This window comes from Physeter macrocephalus, chromosome 8 (assembly GCF_002837175.3).
Source record: "Physeter macrocephalus isolate SW-GA chromosome 8, ASM283717v5, whole genome shotgun sequence".
NCBI classification, from domain to species: domain Eukaryota; kingdom Metazoa; phylum Chordata; class Mammalia; order Artiodactyla; family Physeteridae; genus Physeter; species Physeter macrocephalus.
The window spans coordinates 116,453,026-116,477,838 of NC_041221.1; the positions used below are offsets into that span (position 1 = coordinate 116,453,026).

The 24,813-nt window shown below is 38.3% G+C and overlaps 1 protein-coding gene across 1 annotated transcript in view; it reads right to left on the reverse strand.

Annotated features, from left to right (window-relative positions):
• DTWD2 (DTW domain containing 2) overlaps window positions 1–24,813 on the reverse strand; it is a 211,192-nt gene that overhangs the window by 151,708 nt on the left and 34,671 nt on the right. Inside the window, exon 3 of the mRNA XM_024127449.3 lies at window positions 20,989–21,033. Within this exon, the coding sequence (XP_023983217.1) occupies window positions 20,989–21,033 (45 nt within the window). The remainder of the gene's footprint in view (window positions 1–20,988; window positions 21,034–24,813) is intronic.

Sequence of the window (24,813 nt, forward strand, 5' to 3'; positions counted from 1 at the left end):
TCGGCAGGCGGGCTCTCCACCACTGCGCCACCAGGGAAGCCCCGGAGATGTTTTTGTTAAGGAAAAAGAAAGTGATTTTGTCCAAGTGCGATTACTTCTAAATGGGAAAGAAAACAAGAAACTAACTAACATGGACATAGAAAATTATAAAAGATTTGTAAATAAAGGAATCTTTGGGAAGGAATTTTATATGTGTCTAGGACTGGATAAGACTGGAATGAATTTAATTAAGTAAATGAGTTTTAATATCAAAAGTAAACTGGTGCAAAATTGGAATTTGGTTTTCTCTCTGTTAAAAAGACAAAGTTTTTTCCCCCCCATTGGTCTTCTCTTGATATTAATAAGAGATTAGGAAAGGTTTTTCATTACATTTAAGTAATCTGCCTAGGAATAAAATAGATCTTATGTCTTGTCAAAATAATCACTTATGTTCTGTGGTGTCTTTGTCAGGTCTTTGATTACTTAAGTAAACCCAGTCCTCTCAATTTTAAAAGAGCTAAGTTCTGCTCAGAACTATATAACCTTCTAAATTTGCCTATGAAATCTTTAATTCTTCTTTTGGTTAAATAGATAACTAAGCATTGTTTCATAGAGACCTATTTAACTAAGCATTTTAAAACATTTTTGATATTTTTGACAAACTTCCCAAAAATCAAATTCTAAATGAAGTCTTTTTGACTTAGAACTAACTTTGGAATATGAAATATTTTATAGGGCCCCTGAAATATCTCAAAAATTTGTTGTCTCTCCTTATAAAAAGAGAGATTAAACTAATTAGGTGTATTTGATATGGTAAATTACATAGGAAGAGTCATCAAATAAAAAGTAACATTAAGCCTTCTTTATGTTGTATCTGTATAGATATGAATTATAAGTGTTCCAAAAATAATGTGAAATTCCTGGAAGTTGTATATGTCCTGGCATAAAATGTCTGTCATCAAAATTGAGACTCACACTAAAGGGACTGAACCCAGGTATCAGGGAAATGCCCTGACTTTCACTCAAAGGCAGCAACACCAGAATCTGTGAGGATGGTGACATGTGTGAATGAAGTCCATTCTGCTTCTGAAAAGAAAAAAAAAAAATTGACTGCTTATTGCCAAACTTTTGCCATGTTTATATCCTTGTACCATAGCAACAGTCTGCTCCTGAATCAGAGAAATTAAGATGGGTAAACAATAGCTATAAATTAAACAAAGAGTTGGGTTATGGGTAACCCAAGACAGCCACTTGATTTTGCCCAGCCGCGTGGCAAACCTCATTTTTTTTTTCTTGGATTCCTCCCTCACCACAGTTCACTTAAAATGACTCGAATTGTAAATAGACATTGGTAGGAAGATTTCTATAAAATTGCAAAAACAGGGACTTCCCTGGCTGTCCAGTGGTTAAGATTCTGCATTTCCACTGCAGGGGGTGCAGGTTCAATCCCTAGTCAGGGAGCTAAGATCCTGCATGTGGCGTGGCAGGGGCCAAAAAAAAGAATGATAATATAAGTTAAAAAGGTTTACACCTAGTGTGTGATAACTTGCAAAATAATTTTTTAAAAATAAAAATAAAATCGCAAAAACAGTCTATCAGCAATGTCTGACAGGTCAGGTCCATAATCCTGGGAAAAACTATTTTTGTCCCCAGAGACCTCAGACCTCCTTTCTCTGGACACTTTGAACACCTACAGCTGGACTTCATTTGACTGCCACTTAGTATGGGTTATCAAAATGTTCTTGTTACTATATGTATGTTTTCCCAATAGCTTGAAGCCTTCCCTCACTACAAGGCTGATGCCCTCACACTGGCAAAGAGACAGTTAAAAAAAAACATGTTTTCCAGTTGAGGTTTTCTGTAATCTCCAGTGATCAAGGTACCCACTTCACTGGGCAAACCATACCAGCCTTAACAAAGCCTTGCAAACTTCTTGGAATTATCACTGCCCCTGTCACTCTCAATTATCAGGCAAGGACAACAGAACTAATGGAAAAACTGGACTCGAAGAGCAAGAATTAATTACATGGGATTGAATGAACTAATGAATACGGTTACAATTTTTATGACATTTTGTCTAAAATATTACTGATTTTTAAATCTTTTGTTTTCCAGATACAAGGAATTATTTTTTTAAAGGTTTATAGCAGTTTGGTAAATTATACCTTTGTAAGCAGAAATGAAACATCTTTTTCCTCTCTACCTGATCAGAATTCAGAAACTCTCAGTGAGTATCCTTATTTTTTGGCAATATAGTTATTTGCATAAGTTCAATAAGAATCTGTTCTCCTTATAACAGAACACAATTGGAAGCATCGATTATATTACCAAGGCTTTGACTAGAATGGTCTTTTTTTTTGGCCGCACCTTGCGGCTTGCGGGATCTTAGTTCCCCCACCAGGGATCAAACCCAGGGCCCTGGCAATGAGAGCACAGAGTCCTAACCCCTGGACCACCAGGGAATTCCCAAGAATGGTCATATTTGAGAGAGACACATGTAGATTCAGATATGACCAGGCAGCTTAAAGGAACTAAGGTTGACATTATGGAGCCAATAAAGCCCCTTGGAAAAACAGCCTAATCCCCTGCTTACAGGGGTCCCAGCAGCCTTACCAGGTGAGTAAGGAAGGTTGCATCCTGGCAGGTGCAGGAAACTCAGGATATTGGGGGGACCTCAGGAAGGGAGGAATTCACCCAAATCTATAGGTATTACAGGAAAGTCTGATAAGCAAGTCTTTGGTGTGGCTTCCTGGCCTCAAAAGGCATTTAAAAGTTCAATCCAGAGATTCCTTATAAAAGTTCAAAAAAAAAAGAAATGACCAATGCAAGAGGGACACTCTGACCCTCCCTTCTGTCTCCCTGAAAGAATACGTATCTCTTATGTGAAAGGTGCACTCCCTGCATGTGAAGGTAAAAGGACATACTTCTCACCAAAGATTGGGAATTCAGGCCTAGAAGTCTATATAAACAAACCTTGTTACTTCTTTAATGTAATACCCCAAGCCCAGACTCTATTTAGATTCTTTACTAATTGGGCACCTAAAATCTGTTTCTTTGTCCTGTCAATTCCTTGAAAATTTGTTTCTTTGTCTAAAAAATATAAAAGCTGCCTGCTTTGGCCACTTCTTAGGTCCATTTCTGTGGGACCTCCATGCATATGAATTAAAATTTGTTCTTTTTCTCCTGTTAATCGGTCTTGTGTCAATTTCATTATTAGCCCAGCCACAAGAAGTCAGGAGGGGTAGAGGAGGAAATTTCCCGCCCCCCCCCCCAAAAAAAAGTTGGTGAGCCAACCAGGAGGCTGGTTGGACCTTGCTTCCTGTCCTGAGGCTGCTGCAGCCAACATATAATGGCACATATGACAAAGGCCAGCGGAAGTAAGATTTCTTATCACACCAGCCTCCAGGATCTCTGCCTGCAAAGTCTGTTAGAAGGGAAAGTGGTGAGGGTCCCTCTTCTCTCTCTCTCTCTTTCAATTTAGATAAGCAAGAGAAAATATTTGTGGAGCTATTTCCTTGGATTAGCAAGTCAAGAGGATTCTTTTCCTCCCAGAGATGGTCACCGTTTTTCTTTGTCTCTGTCTATTGTATTGTTGGTCATAAGGAGGAAGAAGCACAGGGCAGAACACAGGCATAAGCCTCATAAGCCTGCTGTTAGAGCCAGTCTCACAGGCTAGTGAGTTAACTAACAGCTCTTACCAGGTCGGTATCTACTGAGACAAACTTTGTTGTCAGTCCTCCATGAAAAACTGGATGACCTTTTTCCTTCCATCTTGTTCTATGTCCTGAAAGCCTGGCTTTGTCTCTAGTGAGAAGATTCTTTCTGGTCTCGCCATCTTAAAGGTGCACTAGGGGCTTCCGTGGTGGCGCAGTGGTTGCGCGTCCGCCTGCCGATGCAGGGGAACCGGGTTCGCGCCCCGGTCTGGGAGGGTCCCACATGCCGCGGAGCGGCTGGGCCCATGAGCCATGGCCGCTGGGCCTGCGCATCCGGAGCCTGTGCTCCGCAACGGGAGAGGCCGCAGCAGAGGGAGGCCCGCATACCACAAACAAAAAAAAAAAAAAAAAAAAAAAGGTGCACTTACCAGGGTGTACCTGGTGCCAGTCAAAAAGACTGGTGTTCTAGACCTACTAGAGCATGGACTTGAGGACAGGGGGAGGGGGAAGGGTAAGCTGTGACGAAGTGAGAGAGTGGCAGGGACATATATGCACTACCAAATGTAAATTAGATAGCTAGTGGGAAGCTGCCACATAGCACAGGGAGATCACCTCTGTGCTTTGTGACCATGAGAGGGGTGGGATAGGGAGGGTGGGAGGGAGGGAGACGCAAGAGGGAAGAGATATGGGAACATATGTATATGTATAACTGATTCACTTTGTTGTAAAGGAGAAACCAACACACTATTGTAAAACAGTTATACCCCAATAAAGATGTTAAAAAAAAAAGAAATTACATGTAGCTTTACAGATTTAAAATCCAACATTAACTCTCAATCATTGCACATAATATTTTTCATTCTATAAGCATTGGAGAATGGTAGAATTGATATTAAAGAAATTAAAGAAAAACAAACAGAAAATTTACCCTTTGCAAAAGCAATCATTTTCATTCTAGTTGGAAACTAGACAATAAGCTATATTAATGTACATTTTATTGGACAGTCCCTCTAAGATTATGTGGTTCTCTCAAGCACACACCATCTCTTACTTATCCTTGTAGCACCCAGTAACTAGAAGAGTGATTTTCAAGTTATGTTCTGTGGGCCCTGCGGTGCTTCAGATATTCTGCAAATATTTGATTTTATTTACTTCTTTTTAAATACATATATAGCTTAAACTATGTGTGTGTATACACATATATATATACATATATATCTATGTGTGTTATATACATAATATATAAAATATATATTATGTATATAAACACATTTTATTTAATGTTTTATATCCAAATTGGAGACTTTGGAGACAATGAAAATATTAACTTCTGGGGACTTCTCTGGCGGTCCAGTGGTTAAGACTCCATGCTTCCACTGCTGGGGGCATGGGTTCGATCCCTGGTCCGGGAACTAAGATGCCACATCCTGCATGGTGCAGCCAAAAAAAAAAGAAAATATTAACTTCTATGGCTAGGCCAGCTTATTTTTATATAAATCTAGGAAAAAATCTTCTCTATGCATATATTAGAACTTTTTGAAAATGTCAATGCTTAGGAAGGTCAAAACTTTACAACTGGTGTTTTTCTAAAATTCAGAACTGGATGTATCCATGGTATGTAAAATTCTATAGAAGATTCATTCTGTTCTGCTGCTCTCCAAGCTGGATTGGCAATTTCAAACTGATTCTATCTAGTCCCTCTTGGGTCAAGGAAAATATTTAACTTCAAGTCACTTCAACACTTAAAGTGGCTAAAGTCTTCACCCTTTGGGGAATGTGTGCATTACAAGTATCCTGGGTCACTGTCAGGCAGAAGATTATCTGATGGGGGGCTAAGCAGAGCTTCAAGGTACAGAGGATGTTACTCCAAAGTGGATAAATGATGGAAAACTGACTGTTTTGGTGGCTGGTTTTGACCAGCGACAACAATAGAACAACATGGAACTCATCCAGGTTCCATGAAGCTTCCTGGTGCTAAAACATATGAGGAAGACCTGCTTTGGCTGGTTGGTGTGAGGGGGTGGAGCATGACATTCCTTCTCTTACATCTTCCCTAGTTATGAATAATTACCTCCTAAAGGTAGGGAAATTTGCTCTTCAGCTATGCATCCATGTCTTTACATATTTTTGCACCTCTCCTCCCCGTCAAAAATAGCATACAGGCAAAAAAGCAAAATATCCTTGAGTTACAAGTTAAATAAGGTTGTGAGCCCTAATTGAGGAATTTCAGGGGAAGGAAGATATAATTAATACTCAGAAATGCATGTGCCATGCTCAGATAACTGTCAATAAAGCTTTAGGATATCTGCCTACTTTTCTCGAATCATAATAATCACATGTGTGAAGACCAGTGAACTTCCAACAGGAAGCATCATGAGAGTATCATAGTTTTATCACTTACTGTAAATTTGGGATGTTTCTTGTCTGTTATATTCATGATAAATAAGGTAAGTAATTGTTAGATATTGTTGGTGATGTAGTTATAAAATGAAGTTATTCTCTTATTCCTATTAACCACAGTTATTTTGAGGTTGCAAATCATGCTGTTTCTCTTTTTGCTTTATTTTTACCTATTACCATTTTCAACTGTTTTTTTTTTCCCCAGCTTTACTGAAGTATAATTGACAAATAAAATTGCAATATATTTAAAGTGTACAACGTGATGATGTGATGTATGTATACATTGTGGAAGGATTCCCAGAAAAAGTTAATTAACAGAACACTTCACATAGTTACCTTTTTTTCTGATAAGAATGCTTAAGAAGGACTGGATAAGACTGGAATGAATTTAATTAAGTAAATGAGTTTTAATATCAAAAGTAAACTGGTGCAAAATTGGAATTTGGTTTTCTCTCTGTTAAAAAGACAAAGTTTTTTCCCCCCCATTGGTCTTCTCTTGATATTAATAAGAGATTAGGAAAGGTTTTTCATTACATTTAAGTAATCTGCCTAGGAATAAAATAGATCTTATGTCTTGTCAAAATAATCACTTATGTTCTGTGGTGTCTTTGTCAGGTCTTTGATTACTTAAGTAAACCCAGTCCTCTCAATTTTAAAAGAGCTAAGTTCTGCTCAGAACTATATAACCTTCTAAATTTGCCTATGAAATCTTTAATTCTTCTTTTGGTTAAATAGATAACTAAGCATTGTTTCATAGAGACCTATTTAACTAAGCATTTTAAAACATTTTTGATATTTTTGACAAACTTCCCAAAAATCAAATTCTAAATGAAGTCTTTTTGACTTAGAACTAACTTTGGAATATGAAATATTTTATAGGGCCCCTGAAATATCTCAAAAATTTGTTGTCTCTCCTTATAAAAAGAGAGATTAAACTAATTAGGTGTATTTGATATGGTAAATTACATAGGAAGAGTCATCAAATAAAAAGTAACATTAAGCCTTCTTTATGTTGTATCTGTATAGATATGAATTATAAGTGTTCCAAAAATAATGTGAAATTCCTGGAAGTTGTATATGTCCTGGCATAAAATGTCTGTCATCAAAATTGAGACTCACACTAAAGGGACTGAACCCAGGTATCAGGGAAATGCCCTGACTTTCACTCAAAGGCAGCAACACCAGAATCTGTGAGGATGGTGACATGTGTGAATGAAGTCCATTCTGCTTCTGAAAAGAAAAAAAAAAAATTGACTGCTTATTGCCAAACTTTTGCCATGTTTATATCCTTGTACCATAGCAACAGTCTGCTCCTGAATCAGAGAAATTAAGATGGGTAAACAATAGCTATAAATTAAACAAAGAGTTGGGTTATGGGTAACCCAAGACAGCCACTTGATTTTGCCCAGCCGCGTGGCAAACCTCATTTTTTTTTTCTTGGATTCCTCCCTCACCACAGTTCACTTAAAATGACTCGAATTGTAAATAGACATTGGTAGGAAGATTTCTATAAAATTGCAAAAACAGGGACTTCCCTGGCTGTCCAGTGGTTAAGATTCTGCATTTCCACTGCAGGGGGTGCAGGTTCAATCCCTAGTCAGGGAGCTAAGATCCTGCATGTGGCGTGGCAGGGGCCAAAAAAAAGAATGATAATATAAGTTAAAAAGGTTTACACCTAGTGTGTGATAACTTGCAAAATAATTTTTTAAAAATAAAAATAAAATCGCAAAAACAGTCTATCAGCAATGTCTGACAGGTCAGGTCCATAATCCTGGGAAAAACTATTTTTGTCCCCAGAGACCTCAGACCTCCTTTCTCTGGACACTTTGAACACCTACAGCTGGACTTCATTTGACTGCCACTTAGTATGGGTTATCAAAATGTTCTTGTTACTATATGTATGTTTTCCCAATAGCTTGAAGCCTTCCCTCACTACAAGGCTGATGCCCTCACACTGGCAAAGAGACAGTTAAAAAAAAACATGTTTTCCAGTTGAGGTTTTCTGTAATCTCCAGTGATCAAGGTACCCACTTCACTGGGCAAACCATACCAGCCTTAACAAAGCCTTGCAAACTTCTTGGAATTATCACTGCCCCTGTCACTCTCAATTATCAGGCAAGGACAACAGAACTAATGGAAAAACTGGACTCGAAGAGCAAGAATTAATTACATGGGATTGAATGAACTAATGAATACGGTTACAATTTTTATGACATTTTGTCTAAAATATTACTGATTTTTAAATCTTTTGTTTTCCAGATACAAGGAATTATTTTTTTAAAGGTTTATAGCAGTTTGGTAAATTATACCTTTGTAAGCAGAAATGAAACATCTTTTTCCTCTCTACCTGATCAGAATTCAGAAACTCTCAGTGAGTATCCTTATTTTTTGGCAATATAGTTATTTGCATAAGTTCAATAAGAATCTGTTCTCCTTATAACAGAACACAATTGGAAGCATCGATTATATTACCAAGGCTTTGACTAGAATGGTCTTTTTTTTTGGCCGCACCTTGCGGCTTGCGGGATCTTAGTTCCCCCACCAGGGATCAAACCCAGGGCCCTGGCAATGAGAGCACAGAGTCCTAACCCCTGGACCACCAGGGAATTCCCAAGAATGGTCATATTTGAGAGAGACACATGTAGATTCAGATATGACCAGGCAGCTTAAAGGAACTAAGGTTGACATTATGGAGCCAATAAAGCCCCTTGGAAAAACAGCCTAATCCCCTGCTTACAGGGGTCCCAGCAGCCTTACCAGGTGAGTAAGGAAGGTTGCATCCTGGCAGGTGCAGGAAACTCAGGATATTGGGGGGACCTCAGGAAGGGAGGAATTCACCCAAATCTATAGGTATTACAGGAAAGTCTGATAAGCAAGTCTTTGGTGTGGCTTCCTGGCCTCAAAAGGCATTTAAAAGTTCAATCCAGAGATTCCTTATAAAAGTTCAAGCAATACAGATTTAAAGGATCCTATATGGTTAGTCACTACTCTTGCTAGACTTATACAAATAATCAGGTCAAGTTTATTAAATCTAGACTTGCTTTGCAAACAAATTAGTCTTAATTCAGCTATCTTTGTTAGAAATTAGGGTGAGATTTTAGAGAGAATAGTTACGTTTCAATTAAATTATAATACATACTTGTAGATATTAGATTTTTTTGCTATTAACTTTCCTTGAGGTTTTGTAATTTACCTAAAAACTAGACTGAATTTTTTAAGTTTTCTCCAATATCTGGCTACAACTCTCTAAACTAACTTTTCCAATTTCTTCCCATCCTTTAGACTTGGAATCACTGAGACCTAAAACTTTTCCTGAAGCCCTGCAAACTGAAGCTAAACGACTTGATATAAACTTCAGAGAAATTGCCACAACAGCTTATATTTAAATAATCCTTGTGCCTGTTACTGTATGTCACTCAGAAAGTTTACCTGAACACCCAATGACATCATCAGAGACATTTCAAACTGCAAAAGATGCTTGGACACTGATATCTAGAAATCCTCTTGACTGACTGTGCCCTGGGCTAAAAAACTGGTTTATAATCTGCTCCAATTCTTAACCTATGTTTTTCTTTTGTTTCCATAGAAGTGCCTCTTATTAAGTACCCTACTCCTTGCACCATAGACCTAGCTTTGGGAGCCCAACTGTATCACTGAAATGAGATACAACTGTTTAAATGACCTGTTCTCAGAACTAAGAAACTGGTTCAATGAAATGGAGGACTCTGCTAACCTGTTCTCTCTCTCCACAGTCACCAGCTCAGCTGTGACTATGTGAAACTTCCAGGGAAGTTTCAGAGGAGGGAACTGTTGGGGCCCAGAGTAGGTTGCGCAAAGTGTGCCTCAAGGGCATATTGATTATTTTGAATTAAAGTTACTTAAGAAACAGCCAACACAAGAGGGACACTCTGACCTTCCTGTCTCCCTGAAAGCAGGAAATCAGTGTTTCATGTGAAAGGTGCACCCCTGCATCTGGAGGTAGAAGGACACCCTTGTCGCCAAAGATAAGGAATTCAGCCTAGAAGCCTGTGTAAACATTGTTACTTCTTTAATTTACTACCTCAAGCCCAAACACTGTTTAGATTCTTCACTAATTGGGCATTCAAAACCTACATTTCATTGTCCTGCCAATTCCTCACAAAGTCACCTAACAAGTATAAAAAATGCCTGCTTTGGCCACTTACCATGTCTCATTTCTATGGGACCTCCATGCATGTGAATTAAAATTGTTTCTTTTTCTCTGTTAATCTGTCTGTGTCAATTATTAGTCCAGCCACAAAAATTCAAGAGGGGTAGAGGGGGAAATACCCCCCTCCCCAGCTGGTTCTTTTTTGGCTGGGCCTGAGAATTAAATCGACATAAGACAGATCAAAAGGAGAAAAGAATACAAATTTTTTTAATACAAGCTTTTTGTCACATGAGACCCTTCATAAGGAATAAGATCCAAAGATATTATGACACCAACTTGTTTTTATATTAGGTTGAACAAAGAGGCAGTCGTGGAAAAGTGACTCAACTATGTGGGCAAGCTAAAGGAAGATAGGAATTATTTTAACAAAGTCTGTTTGGATAGCATTCTCTTGATCTTAACTTCCTGTCCTTGATGATTAGAATGTACCTTCCTTCTGGTATAGGGAGGATATCTTTCACATAGGAATTTCACTTCCTGCTTTTAGGGGAAAAAAAGTAAAGCCAGAGTGGTTTTCTTCTATCTGCAGTTTTTCACATGGCTTTAACTCAAAAGAGTCAATATGTCGGAGAGGCGTATATTTGGGGGAGCATGTTCTGAACTCATGCCCTTCCTCTATCTTCAAAGCCAGTAATGGCAGGTTTTGAGTCTCTTTCATGGTTTGACTCTCTCCTGCCTCTTCTTCCATAGTCACATCTCTCTGACTTCCTTTTCCACCTAGATAATCCAGGATAATCTCCCTATTTTTTTTTTTTTTTTTTTTTGTGGTATGCGGGCCTCCCTCTGTTGTTTGCTAAAAAAAAAAAAAAAAAAGACTGGTGTTCTGAGACATGAAGTCACAAGCAGCACTCTCTTTGTCATGCTGTGCCAGCTCTCAGGGGAGTTTGTCATAAGGGGTCCCAGTCCAAAAGGGGCCTTTGTCCTCATAATCTTCATTGCTTGTTAGTGCAGAAAAGTCCTATTCCAGTAGTGCCTGCCCGGTGCCATAAATTAGTGGGTTTATGACTGGAGATGCCCTATATTTTTATGGGAAACCAAAGACACCATTTTCACTATACCATTCTTACCACCTGTAGCAACAAAAGGCTTTTACTTTCATAGACTAACTCTGGGAGTGAACTTTCTGGATCTTGTTAGGGCTATATACACTCTCTTGTGAGACACCTCTTGAATCTTCAGTTAAGCCATAATAAAATGCTTATTGGTTTGAGTCACTATTTGAAATTAATACAAGATTCTACTCATCAATGGCCAGATGATGGATCCTTTAAATTGGCTGTATTTAAAAAGAAAAAATATTTTGAGAGCTCTCATCATAAACAGCTCTCATATTGGTACTTATGGAAGAATCAAAAGGAGAAAAAAGGTATAACAACTAGCCTTAAAGAAGCCCTTATTAAACTGAAAGAACAGAAATTAGACTTGAAACAAAAATCCAACATAAATTTCCCTTCTTAAAAACTGCCCCATCTCCACCGCAATTCTCCAGACCCCTCTACAAACAATCAGGAAATAAATCAGCTGGAGGCCAATATTCAAGGGCTAATAGAAACAACTGTCTGTGTCTTGTAAATGTCTACAAAACCAGAAGTACAACTCTAGAAGCAAGTCAGGGCCCACCTATCTTTACTCTTCCCAAGATCTTACCTATTCCTCTCAAGCTTATAGGCATTATAAAACATCAAAATATTGGAGCAAAATTGTCCTGTACTTAAGAAAAAAATTTTAATAATAATTACCCTAAGACTTATGATAATAGACAAATATACCCCAAAACTCCTAGGAAAAAAGGGGGAATTGAAACAAGCAGGACACTCTGGGGCCCTCCTGGGTACAAAAGCCTTTCCGTGTCCCCTCTTTCTTTGATACTGCTCAATCTTAAGGGGAACAGGTGTTGGACAAGACAGGGAACAACATTTTGGTTTTTTTTTGTTTTTTGGGGGGTTTTTTTGAGGTACGCGGGCCTCTCACTGTTGGGGCTTCTCCCCCCGTTGCGGAGCACAGGCTCCGGACACGCAGGCTCAGCGGCCATGGCTCACAGGCCTAGCCGCTCCGCGGCATGTGGGATCTTCCCGGATGGGGGTACGAACCCGCGTCCCCTGCATCGGCAGGCGGACTCCCAACCACTGCGCCACCAGGAAAGCCGGGAATAACATTTTGGATAGAGAGATTAAACATAAACTCGGCAAAGGAACTTCGTTTTAGGGGGACTCAGTTTCAAGACTAAGTATGCTTGGCTCTATTAGTAAATATATCTTGTGCTTTATGGAAAGATTGTACAATGAAGTAGCATATGTTTCTAAAAATTAAAACGTATTTGTAAGTTTGCCAAGCCACAAAATGTATTCAGCTTGTCAAAATAATCACTTATGTTCTGTGGTGTCTTTGTCAGGTCTTTGATTACTTAAGTAAACCCAGTCCTCTCAATTTTAAAAGAGCTAAGTTCTGCTCAGAACTATATAACCTTCTAAATTTGCCTATGAAATCTTTAATTCTTCTTTTGGTTAAATAGATAACTAAGCATTGTTTCATAGAGACCTATTTAACTAAGCATTTTAAAACATTTTTGATATTTTTGACAAACTTCCCAAAAATCAAATTCTAAATGAAGTCTTTTTGACTTAGAACTAACTTTGGAATATGAAATATTTTATAGGGCCCCTGAAATATCTCAAAAATTTGTTGTCTCTCCTTATAAAAAGAGAGATTAAACTAATTAGGTGTATTTGATATGGTAAATTACATAGGAAGAGTCATCAAATAAAAAGTAACATTAAGCCTTCTTTATGTTGTATCTGTATAGATATGAATTATAAGTGTTCCAAAAATAATGTGAAATTCCTGGAAGTTGTATATGTCCTGGCATAAAATGTCTGTCATCAAAATTGAGACTCACACTAAAGGGACTGAACCCAGGTATCAGGGAAATGCCCTGACTTTCACTCAAAGGCAGCAACACCAGAATCTGTGAGGATGGTGACATGTGTGAATGAAGTCCATTCTGCTTCTGAAAAGAAAAAAAAAAAATTGACTGCTTATTGCCAAACTTTTGCCATGTTTATATCCTTGTACCATAGCAACAGTCTGCTCCTGAATCAGAGAAATTAAGATGGGTAAACAATAGCTATAAATTAAACAAAGAGTTGGGTTATGGGTAACCCAAGACAGCCACTTGATTTTGCCCAGCCGCGTGGCAAACCTCATTTTTTTTTTCTTGGATTCCTCCCTCACCACAGTTCACTTAAAATGACTCGAATTGTAAATAGACATTGGTAGGAAGATTTCTATAAAATTGCAAAAACAGGGACTTCCCTGGCTGTCCAGTGGTTAAGATTCTGCATTTCCACTGCAGGGGGTGCAGGTTCAATCCCTAGTCAGGGAGCTAAGATCCTGCATGTGGCGTGGCAGGGGCCAAAAAAAAGAATGATAATATAAGTTAAAAAGGTTTACACCTAGTGTGTGATAACTTGCAAAATAATTTTTTAAAAATAAAAATAAAATCGCAAAAACAGTCTATCAGCAATGTCTGACAGGTCAGGTCCATAATCCTGGGAAAAACTATTTTTGTCCCCAGAGACCTCAGACCTCCTTTCTCTGGACACTTTGAACACCTACAGCTGGACTTCATTTGACTGCCACTTAGTATGGGTTATCAAAATGTTCTTGTTACTATATGTATGTTTTCCCAATAGCTTGAAGCCTTCCCTCACTACAAGGCTGATGCCCTCACACTGGCAAAGAGACAGTTAAAAAAAAACATGTTTTCCAGTTGAGGTTTTCTGTAATCTCCAGTGATCAAGGTACCCACTTCACTGGGCAAACCATACCAGCCTTAACAAAGCCTTGCAAACTTCTTGGAATTATCACTGCCCCTGTCACTCTCAATTATCAGGCAAGGACAACAGAACTAATGGAAAAACTGGACTCGAAGAGCAAGAATTAATTACATGGGATTGAATGAACTAATGAATACGGTTACAATTTTTATGACATTTTGTCTAAAATATTACTGATTTTTAAATCTTTTGTTTTCCAGATACAAGGAATTATTTTTTTAAAGGTTTATAGCAGTTTGGTAAATTATACCTTTGTAAGCAGAAATGAAACATCTTTTTCCTCTCTACCTGATCAGAATTCAGAAACTCTCAGTGAGTATCCTTATTTTTTGGCAATATAGTTATTTGCATAAGTTCAATAAGAATCTGTTCTCCTTATAACAGAACACAATTGGAAGCATCGATTATATTACCAAGGCTTTGACTAGAATGGTCTTTTTTTTTGGCCGCACCTTGCGGCTTGCGGGATCTTAGTTCCCCCACCAGGGATCAAACCCAGGGCCCTGGCAATGAGAGCACAGAGTCCTAACCCCTGGACCACCAGGGAATTCCCAAGAATGGTCATATTTGAGAGAGACACATGTAGATTCAGATATGACCAGGCAGCTTAAAGGAACTAAGGTTGACATTATGGAGCCAATAAAGCCCCTTGGAAAAACAGCCTAATCCCCTGCTTACAGGGGTCCCAGCAGCCTTACCAGGTGAGTAAGGAAGGTTGCATCCTGGCAGGTGCAGGAAACTCAGGATATTGGGGGGACCTCAGGAAGGGAGGAATTCACCCAAATCTATAGGTATTACAGGAAAGTCTGATAAGCAAGTCTTTGGTGTGGCTTCCTGGCCTCAAAAGGCATTTAAAAGTTCAATCCAGAGATTCCTTATAAAAGTTCAAGCAATACAGATTTAAAGGATCCTATATGGTTAGTCACTACTCTTGCTAGACTTATACAAATAATCAGGTCAAGTTTATTAAATCTAGACTTGCTTTGCAAACAAATTAGTCTTAATTCAGCTATCTTTGTTAGAAATTAGGGTGAGATTTTAGAGAGAATAGTTACGTTTCAATTAAATTATAATACATACTTGTAGATATTAGATTTTTTTGCTATTAACTTTCCTTGAGGTTTTGTAATTTACCTAAAAACTAGACTGAATTTTTTAAGTTTTCTCCAATATCTGGCTACAACTCTCTAAACTAACTTTTCCAATTTCTTCCCATCCTTTAGACTTGGAATCACTGAGACCTAAAACTTTTCCTGAAGCCCTGCAAACTGAAGCTAAACGACTTGATATAAACTTCAGAGAAATTGCCACAACAGCTTATATTTAAATAATCCTTGTGCCTGTTACTGTATGTCACTCAGAAAGTTTACCTGAACACCCAATGACATCATCAGAGACATTTCAAACTGCAAAAGATGCTTGGACACTGATATCTAGAAATCCTCTTGACTGACTGTGCCCTGGGCTAAAAAACTGGTTTATAATCTGCTCCAATTCTTAACCTATGTTTTTCTTTTGTTTCCATAGAAGTGCCTCTTATTAAGTACCCTACTCCTTGCACCATAGACCTAGCTTTGGGAGCCCAACTGTATCACTGAAATGAGATACAACTGTTTAAATGACCTGTTCTCAGAACTAAGAAACTGGTTCAATGAAATGGAGGACTCTGCTAACCTGTTCTCTCTCTCCACAGTCACCAGCTCAGCTGTGACTATGTGAAACTTCCAGGGAAGTTTCAGAGGAGGGAACTGTTGGGGCCCAGAGTAGGTTGCGCAAAGTGTGCCTCAAGGGCATATTGATTATTTTGAATTAAAGTTACTTAAGAAACAGCCAACACAAGAGGGACACTCTGACCTTCCTGTCTCCCTGAAAGCAGGAAATCAGTGTTTCATGTGAAAGGTGCACCCCTGCATCTGGAGGTAGAAGGACACCCTTGTCGCCAAAGATAAGGAATTCAGCCTAGAAGCCTGTGTAAACATTGTTACTTCTTTAATTTACTACCTCAAGCCCAAACACTGTTTAGATTCTTCACTAATTGGGCATTCAAAACCTACATTTCATTGTCCTGCCAATTCCTCACAAAGTCACCTAACAAGTATAAAAAATGCCTGCTTTGGCCACTTACCATGTCTCATTTCTATGGGACCTCCATGCATGTGAATTAAAATTGTTTCTTTTTCTCTGTTAATCTGTCTGTGTCAATTATTAGTCCAGCCACAAAAATTCAAGAGGGGTAGAGGGGGAAATACCCCCCTCCCCAGCTGGTTCTTTTTTGGCTGGGCCTGAGAATTAAATCGACATAAGACAGATCAAAAGGAGAAAAGAATACAAATTTTTTTAATACAAGCTTTTTGTCACATGAGACCCTTCATAAGGAATAAGATCCAAAGATATTATGACACCAACTTGTTTTTATATTAGGTTGAACAAAGAGGCAGTCGTGGAAAAGTGACTCAACTATGTGGGCAAGCTAAAGGAAGATAGGAATTATTTTAACAAAGTCTGTTTGGATAGCATTCTCTTGATCTTAACTTCCTGTCCTTGATGATTAGAATGTACCTTCCTTCTGGTATAGGGAGGATATCTTTCACATAGGAATTTCACTTCCTGCTTTTAGGGGAAAAAAAGTAAAGCCAGAGTGGTTTTCTTCTATCTGCAGTTTTTCACATGGCTTTAACTCAAAAGAGTCAATATGTCGGAGAGGCGTATATTTGGGGGAGCATGTTCTGAACTCATGCCCTTCCTCTATCTTCAAAGCCAGTAATGGCAGGTTTTGAGTCTCTTTCATGGTTTGACTCTCTCCTGCCTCTTCTTCCATAGTCACATCTCTCTGACTTCCTTTTCCACCTAGATAATCCAGGATAATCTCCCTATTTTTTTTTTTTTTTTTTTTGTGGTATGCGGGCCTCCCTCTGTTGTGGCCTCTCCCGTTGCGGAGCACAGGCTCCGGACGCGCAGGCTCAGCAGCCATGGCTCACGGGCCCAGCCGCTCCGCAGCATGTGGGAATCCTCCCAGACCGGGGCGCGAACCCGGTTCCCCTGCATCGGCAGGCGGACGCGCAACCACTGCGCCACCAGGGAAGCCCCTATCTCCCTATTTTAAAGTCAACTGATTAACTGCTTAATTCCATCTGCAACCTTAATTCCCTTTTGCTTTGTACAGTAACATAGTCTCAGACATAACACCAGGGAGTGCAGAACTTGAGGGCCAGAATCTTACCTTCCATATCTGCACGTCTAAATCTACGGATGCAATTCATACAAACTTCACATGAAAAAGAAAAAGGAAAAATATATTCCCAAAGTATTACTGATACTTACACCAAGGTGCTGGGATTAGAAGTCTCTGTGTGAGTGTGTTTTTCCTCTATCTTACAAATGTTCTGCACAATGACCATGTAAACCACATTTTTAGAAAGAAGAATTCAGAACATTAACAACTAGATATCAGAATATTAAATGGTATGATTAATGGCAAGTAATATAAAGTGGAAGATGGTTTCTATTAATTCCATTCCTTGTTTTCCTTAGGCTTACCTTTCCTTAAGACTGTATTTTTGGGTCTTTTTTATGTGAATTAGTAGTGAGTCTAGTGATTCTTTTATTTAATGCAAGTTCCCTAAGTACATGTGTCATGATTATTTTGACATAAATTGTTCTTAAGTGACCCAGTTGACGATAGGGAGGTGATTGCATTTCCCTCACCCCCAAGTCACTGGACCCTTTGCTGCTCCCTCTGACTCCAGTGAAGGGGTTGAGATTCTTCTTCTCAGGGTAAGGCCTTCCTTCACAGCTTTGTGCTTTTAACCCAGCTTCTCTCCCAGACCACCTGCACCATGTCTTCAGTAGTTACATCATTGGTATAATGCTTGTCTTTTTCTTTCTTTAATTTTCCTGAATACGACTGTATATAAAAATATGCTTGTTTTTCTGCCTGGTTTTCCTCAAGGATCTACTCTAATTTTTATATTTCCTGACTGTGCAGTTATGCTTTCATATTTTCTAAAATTTCTAGGTTTAATTAACTTGGAAATTTATTATCCCTTATCTACACATACAACTTTGATCCTCTGCTCACAGGATTTTTTTTTTAAAGCATCTTATTTGCTTAGATTTGTTTGTTTTACCAATTCGTTTTGGAGACACTCATTTTTACATTTTGAATTAAATATCCCTGCACAGAGTTAAATAATTAAAATTTATAAATCCAATTCAGATGACTGGCAAATTTTTTAACTTAACTATTTTTATGGCCAAGAATTACCTCTATTATTAGAAACAACTGAGTTTTAGAGCAGGAAGGGAATGTGAAGATCATCTAACATGGTGCTTCTCCAGCCTGTCTTACATGGGAATCAGAGGAAGAGCCCCACCCAAAGCCAATTAAATCAGAACCTGGAAAGAGGGAACCCCAGCAGCTTGAGTTGAAAACCACTGATCCTCAGATCCTGCTTTTTACAGATGAGGAAGCTGAGGCCCAAAGAGGGGAAATGGTCAGGTAGAAAATTTAAAACTCCAGACTTCTAACCTAGTGAGTTTTCCCCTGCCCTTGTTGTTCTCAATCTTTGCGGTGTCAGGGAGCAGAATTTGCCACCCTAAAATGTCTCTTTAGCATGCAGATTATTTCAAGCTGAAAAAATGATCAAGGCCCAAAATTCAGGAAGAAACTTTGACTTTCCCCATAACTGCCTAAAAGAATGTAGGTAGATGACCTGTTCCAGTTATAGATAACTAGGAGACAGGAAAGTCTGTTTGCTAGAATTCCTCTGTGTCCCATTGACTCTGCACGGCCCAGCAAACATTTGTCTGCCAAACATTTGCTTTTCTATCTGGAAGTCAATTTCCTTCTCCCCTTAGAAACCCCAAACCACCACCTCCAACACGCTCCGTTATGTTCAGCTGAAAATGGTACTTAAGGTGAGGGTTTCAGCCATTTTGGCAAGTTACTCAGTTTTCCTGAGTCTCTCTCATGTATACGTATACATGTTATTAAACTTTGGTTCGATTTTTCTCCTGTTAATGTGCCCGTGTCAATTTTTAGACCAGCCTGAAAAACCTGGAGGGTAGAGGAAAATCTCTTCCTCCCAGACAGGGATGCTTAGAACCCTCTTTAGAACATTCATAATTACTTGATAAAGCCCAAAGTTCTACCTCCAGCCTAATGAAGCAGAATCGGTCACTCCCTAGGTAGTTCAGATGAGCACCAAAGTTGAGAATCATTGCATCTTACCTAAAGTGGTGATTTTTCTCATAGGAAAAGAACAGAATGTAATCATAATTTCTCTCCTCTATCTTTTAAAATTGTCAGTCTATGCTTTTGTTGGCAGATATAATTTTTTTTTAATATACTACAATCCTATTTAAGGGGACATTTTCACCACAACAATAATTTGTTACCACTCTTGAGGAGGGAGAAATTTTCTCTACCCCTCTTGAGTTCTTGTGACTGGACTAATAATAAAATTGACACAAGATAGGTTAACAGGAGAAAAACAATTTTAATTAATGCACATGGAGGTCTCATTGAAATGTGATCTAGGTAGTGACCAAAGCAAACAGCTTTTATACTTTTGAGATGAAGAAACAATAAATTTGTGAGGAATTAAGAGGACAAAGAAACTTGGGCTTTGGGTGCTTAATTAGTGAAGAACCTAAACAGTTTGTCCTTGGGGTAGTAAATTAAAGTAGTAACAATGTTTGTTTATATAGGCTTCTCCACCCTAAATTCCCTATCTCTGGTGATAAGCCTGTCCTTCTACCTCCAGATGCAGGGAATGCACCTTCCATATGAGAAATTTATTTTCTGCTTTCAGGGACATCCTGAAATGACATCCTGTATGTTAAACAGTCTCTCTAAGGGGATAAAAAAAATCTCAACCTTGAAATTCCTTGAGGAAAAACACCTCCTGATAGCTTTGAGCTGCAGGGCATCTTGATCTAACAAGTCATCTGTTGGCAATACCTCATTTGAGCCAATAACTAAAAGGCATATGCCCCAACCCTAGTTATCCTTTTAATTCTCTCTGTGTTTTGAATTGAAGTATAGAGGGAAATATGAACTTTGCTTAAAAGAAACCTAGAAATTATGTTTTGCTCTTCATTGTCAAATATCCTTGAGGGAAAATGTTGCAAAAGTAATTATTAAATAACTTTTAGTTTTCAAAGTTGAAGTTCCAAAACCAGTATATAGAGTCACAATGCTTGAGCAGAGAGAGGGGACAGGTTTTGTTCATCTTCCTTACTCAAAGCAACAACCCTGTATGTGAGCTCCTATAGCAACCTGCTAGGACCTTAAACTCAAGAACTGTGCCTTTCATCACCCTATTCTTGATGTAGTGAGCCCATCCATTAACAAGGAGCTTCAAAATGGTGCTAGAATTCATCCTGAGGTGAAAATGAGAAAGGAAAGGGGCAGGGCACAACCTTTAAAAGAATGACATAGCCAGAGGATACAACACAAACTGGTTAGAATCAAATTGGTCTAAGATGGCGGACAAGCTGACTTCCACTAGACCTTGAGCCTCATTATACGCTCATTTTAACATTAGCATATGCTAAATGACACATCCACAGGCACCATGTCCGTTCCGAGGCTGACCATAAAAGGCAATAAAGTGCGCGGTGGCCCAATTCCTGGAAATCCCCACCCCTTCCCCAAAATAGTTGGAATAATCCTCTCACTCATTAGCCTATGAAACTACCCAGCCCTATAGAAACTGACAACCCTGTACCCTGGTGCCTCTCTTGCCTTCTAGGATGGCCCACACTCTGTGGAGTGTGTTTCTCCCATGGCTTCTCTCACCTTCCAAGATGGCCCACACTCTGTTTATGGAGTGTGTATCTCCCTGAATAAACCTTTCACTTTACTATGGCTCACTCTTGAATTCTTTCCTGCGAGAAGCCAAGAACCCACATTTGGCAGCTGACTCACCTGAGACCTGGGAAGTGACCATCCTCTCCAGCCCCACCTTCTTTCCTGCAACAAAAATATGGAAACACAAATCATCATCATGGGATTATGGAATTCTAGAACCGCTGGACTCTTCAGAGATGACCTTCTATAATCTATTTATTTTATAGCTAAGTAAACTGAGGACCACACATTTTAAGTTACTGATGAAAGACCTGAGAGCAAGGCAGTACTAGATAGAGCCAAGTTCTTACTTCCTTTCATGTGTTTTCTTAAAGGTACTGTAGGGGAACAAAATTTGCCACCCCAAGTTGTCTCTTTGGCATGTGGATTATTTCCAAGCTGAAAACAACGAAAACCCAAAAGAATCAGTTAGAAATTTTGACGTTTCCCTTAACTGCCTAAAGAATGCAGAGGACCTATTCCAAGAAGGAAACTACCACTGTAGATAACAATAGTGTGAACTAGGTGTAGTACACAGGGAGGAACCTAGCAAAGTTGATTTATTAAAATTCCTCTCTGTGCTATCATCAGAAGACCACAAATAACAAATGCTGGAGAGGATGTGGAGAAAAGGGAACCTTTTTACACTGTTGGTGGGAATGTAAATTGGGGCAGCTACAATGGAAAACAGTCTGGAGTTTCCTCAAAAAACTGAAAATAGAACTACCATATGATCCAGCAATTTCACTCCTGGGTATATATCCAAAGAAAAGGAAAACATCAATTCGAAAAGATATATGCACACCAATGCTCATAGCAGCATTATTTACAATTGCCAAAATATGGAAGCAACCTAAGTGACCATCAACAGATGAATGAATAAAGAAGATGTGGCACACACACACACACACACACACACACACACACACACACACACACACACAAATTGCTCTCTGTGTCGCACTGTCTCTGCCTGGCCCAGCAAACCTTTGGGGGATTAGTGATGGGAGTAACTGAGTGATAATGCTGTCATCAATTGAGATAGGGAAAACTGGGGTGATGAACATGTTTGGGGGAGATGGGTATCAAAACAGGGTGCCAAGAATGCTGTTTTGTCCATGCCATGTTTCAAGTACCAACATTGAAATTAATATAGAAATATCAAGTATGCAGTTAGATATAAGAATCTGGACTATGAGGGAGAAGACAGGGATAGAAACATTAAATATGCTTTTTTTCCTTCCAGTTTTATTGAGATATAATTGACATACAGCACTGTGTAAGTTTAAGGTATAATGATTTGACTTACATCATGAAATGATTATCACAATAAGTTTAGTGAACATTCATCATCTCATATAGATATAAAATTAAAGAAACAGAAAATTATTTTCTTGTGATGAGAACTCAGGATTTATTCTCAACAACTTTCATATACAACATATAGCAGCGTTAATTATATTCATCATGTACTAAATGTGCTTTTGATTTAAAAAAAAAAAACAGATTCAGCTATACCCTAGAAATACCAGGGATTTGTCTGATTTGAGAGGGAACGGCAAATAAAACGAGCCATCACTGTACTCTATGTTGCTTTTACTATAGCCAGCTCCATAGATCTTTTCCAATCCCTTTGATTATATTATATATTTTCAAGAGGCCTGGAACATGAAGGTGACCATTGATGCTTCTATATCTGTTTTTAGTTTATTGTTCGGAAGTAGGACTGGTAGTGAACGGAATGGAGAAGACATGAACAGGGAAAAATCTGATATTTGTCAAAACAAATGTAAATCATTGAAATAGCATATATATGACTTAACAGAACTAGAATTCTAAAATAAATATCTTTTGAATTTCATTATAATACTAACCTCAAAATTTCTGCAAAGGTGAACGTGCTATAGCCTTGCCACTGACATACCCCTTTGAACAGTTCAAATAGAGCAGCATTATATTGAATTCCATGCTGAAGCAGATGATACTATAGCAAAGCCCTGGTGTTATTTCTGAAATTATAACTTACATTTATATAGCACTTTACAATTTATAAAGTCTTTTTACCAACATTATTTCATTTTGCTTTTCCCTACAGCCTTACAAAGTAAATAAGATGTTTACTTTTATTTCTATTTGCCAGATAAGGAAAAATGACAGCCTCTGAAAATGAAATGGTTTGTCTAAATTAAAATGGCCATTTTAAATTTATTTATTTATTTTTGACTGCGTTGGATCTTCGCTGCTGCACACAGGCTTTCTCTAGTTGCCGCGAGCGGGGGCTACTCTTTGTTGAAGTGGGCGGGCTTCTCATTGTGGTGGCTTCTCTTGCTGCGGAGCACGGGCTCTAGATGCGTGGGCTTCAGTAGTTGTGGCACGTGGGCTTAGTAGTTGTGGCGCAGGGGCTTAGCTGCTCCACAGCATGTGGGATCTTCCCAGACCAGGGATCGAAAAAATAGCTATTTTAAGTGACAAGACTGTGTTCAAAAACCAGATCTTCTAACTCTGAGGCTGTTTCTTTCTGTGATACCATAAAACTTCTTTAATTTTTTCCACACCGTTAAGTGGATATTAATTAATCGTTTCCCCAATTTCATAATAAACAAAATTGAGATAACTTAGAGTGAAATGAATGTCTTTACACCATGAAATTATATCTGAAAGAGCTAAGATTAGAACCTACATTTCCTAAGTTGCTGTTTCTTAACTAATCCATTAAACATTCACTGATGATTCAGCTAGAGATGTTTACCACTGTAAATCATTTATACTACATAAATACCTTGAGCTAAAACCTATGAGCAAAATATACCTGGCATCAATTCTCTTAAGAATGCTTATAATTCAATTTCTTACCACTTTTACTACATTTTTTTCAAGTTTTCAGAGATAATTCATGTTTTTAAAACTCTCTTGCAGGAGGAAGTTTAAAAATCACAAAATTGCTGAAGCAGTTGTGGCTGTGGCCAAAAAAAAAAAAAAAGAGGAAGTTTAAGAAAAACTAAATGTACAAATAAATGTTAGAATATTAGGTGTTAGGATGCTTGAGTGGACTCATTGTGCAGTCACATATGGGAAATCTGACGTTTTACATGTTCCATTTTGAGACCTGTTATACACAAAGCCCCTATTCAGTGAAAATCACATTATATGGGCATATGATGGATGATTTTTTGTAGTTTATTTTAGAAAAGATGTGAGTACCGTTTAAGACTAGCCCAGAAAATTGTAAGTTGAAATTTTCTCCTCTAAGTATCATGTTTCTCTTCTAAAATATCCTTTTTTTTTTGTACAAAATAATTGTCAAATAATAGCTTTTGAATACAAACTCCAGAATTAGAACTCAATACAGTAACATCTTAGTTGACAAGAATTAGTTTTGGTCTGAGACATATGGTTATAGTCACAATGACTTGTTACTTGCCCTGGAAGTACTTCTACACTAAAAACACATACATTGACCCACACCTGTTACATAAAACAGGCCAATAGTTGAAGACCAAAAAAATTCATATTTTTCTATACATATATTTAGCCAAACCAAAATTATTCTAAGACAATATAATCCGATGATGTGAAACATCAGTGGTGTATATAATCCAAAATAGTCCATAATTTCCAAAAAGGAATTTAGGACATGCATTTTAGTAAGACATGGATATTTGACATCCTGAGAATTCACAACTCCTTAAAAAGATTAGGTTGTATTATGAATACTGAAGATCTAACTAGACAGGAGCTAGGGTTTTTTAAAATTTTTTTGGCTGCACAGCATGCAGGATCTTAGTTTCCCAGTTTGCCAGCCAGAGATCGAACCCATTCCCCCTGCAGTGGAAGCATGGAGTTTTAACCACTGGACTACCAGGGAAGTCCTAGGAGTGAGGTTTTATATTCTGGTTCTTAACT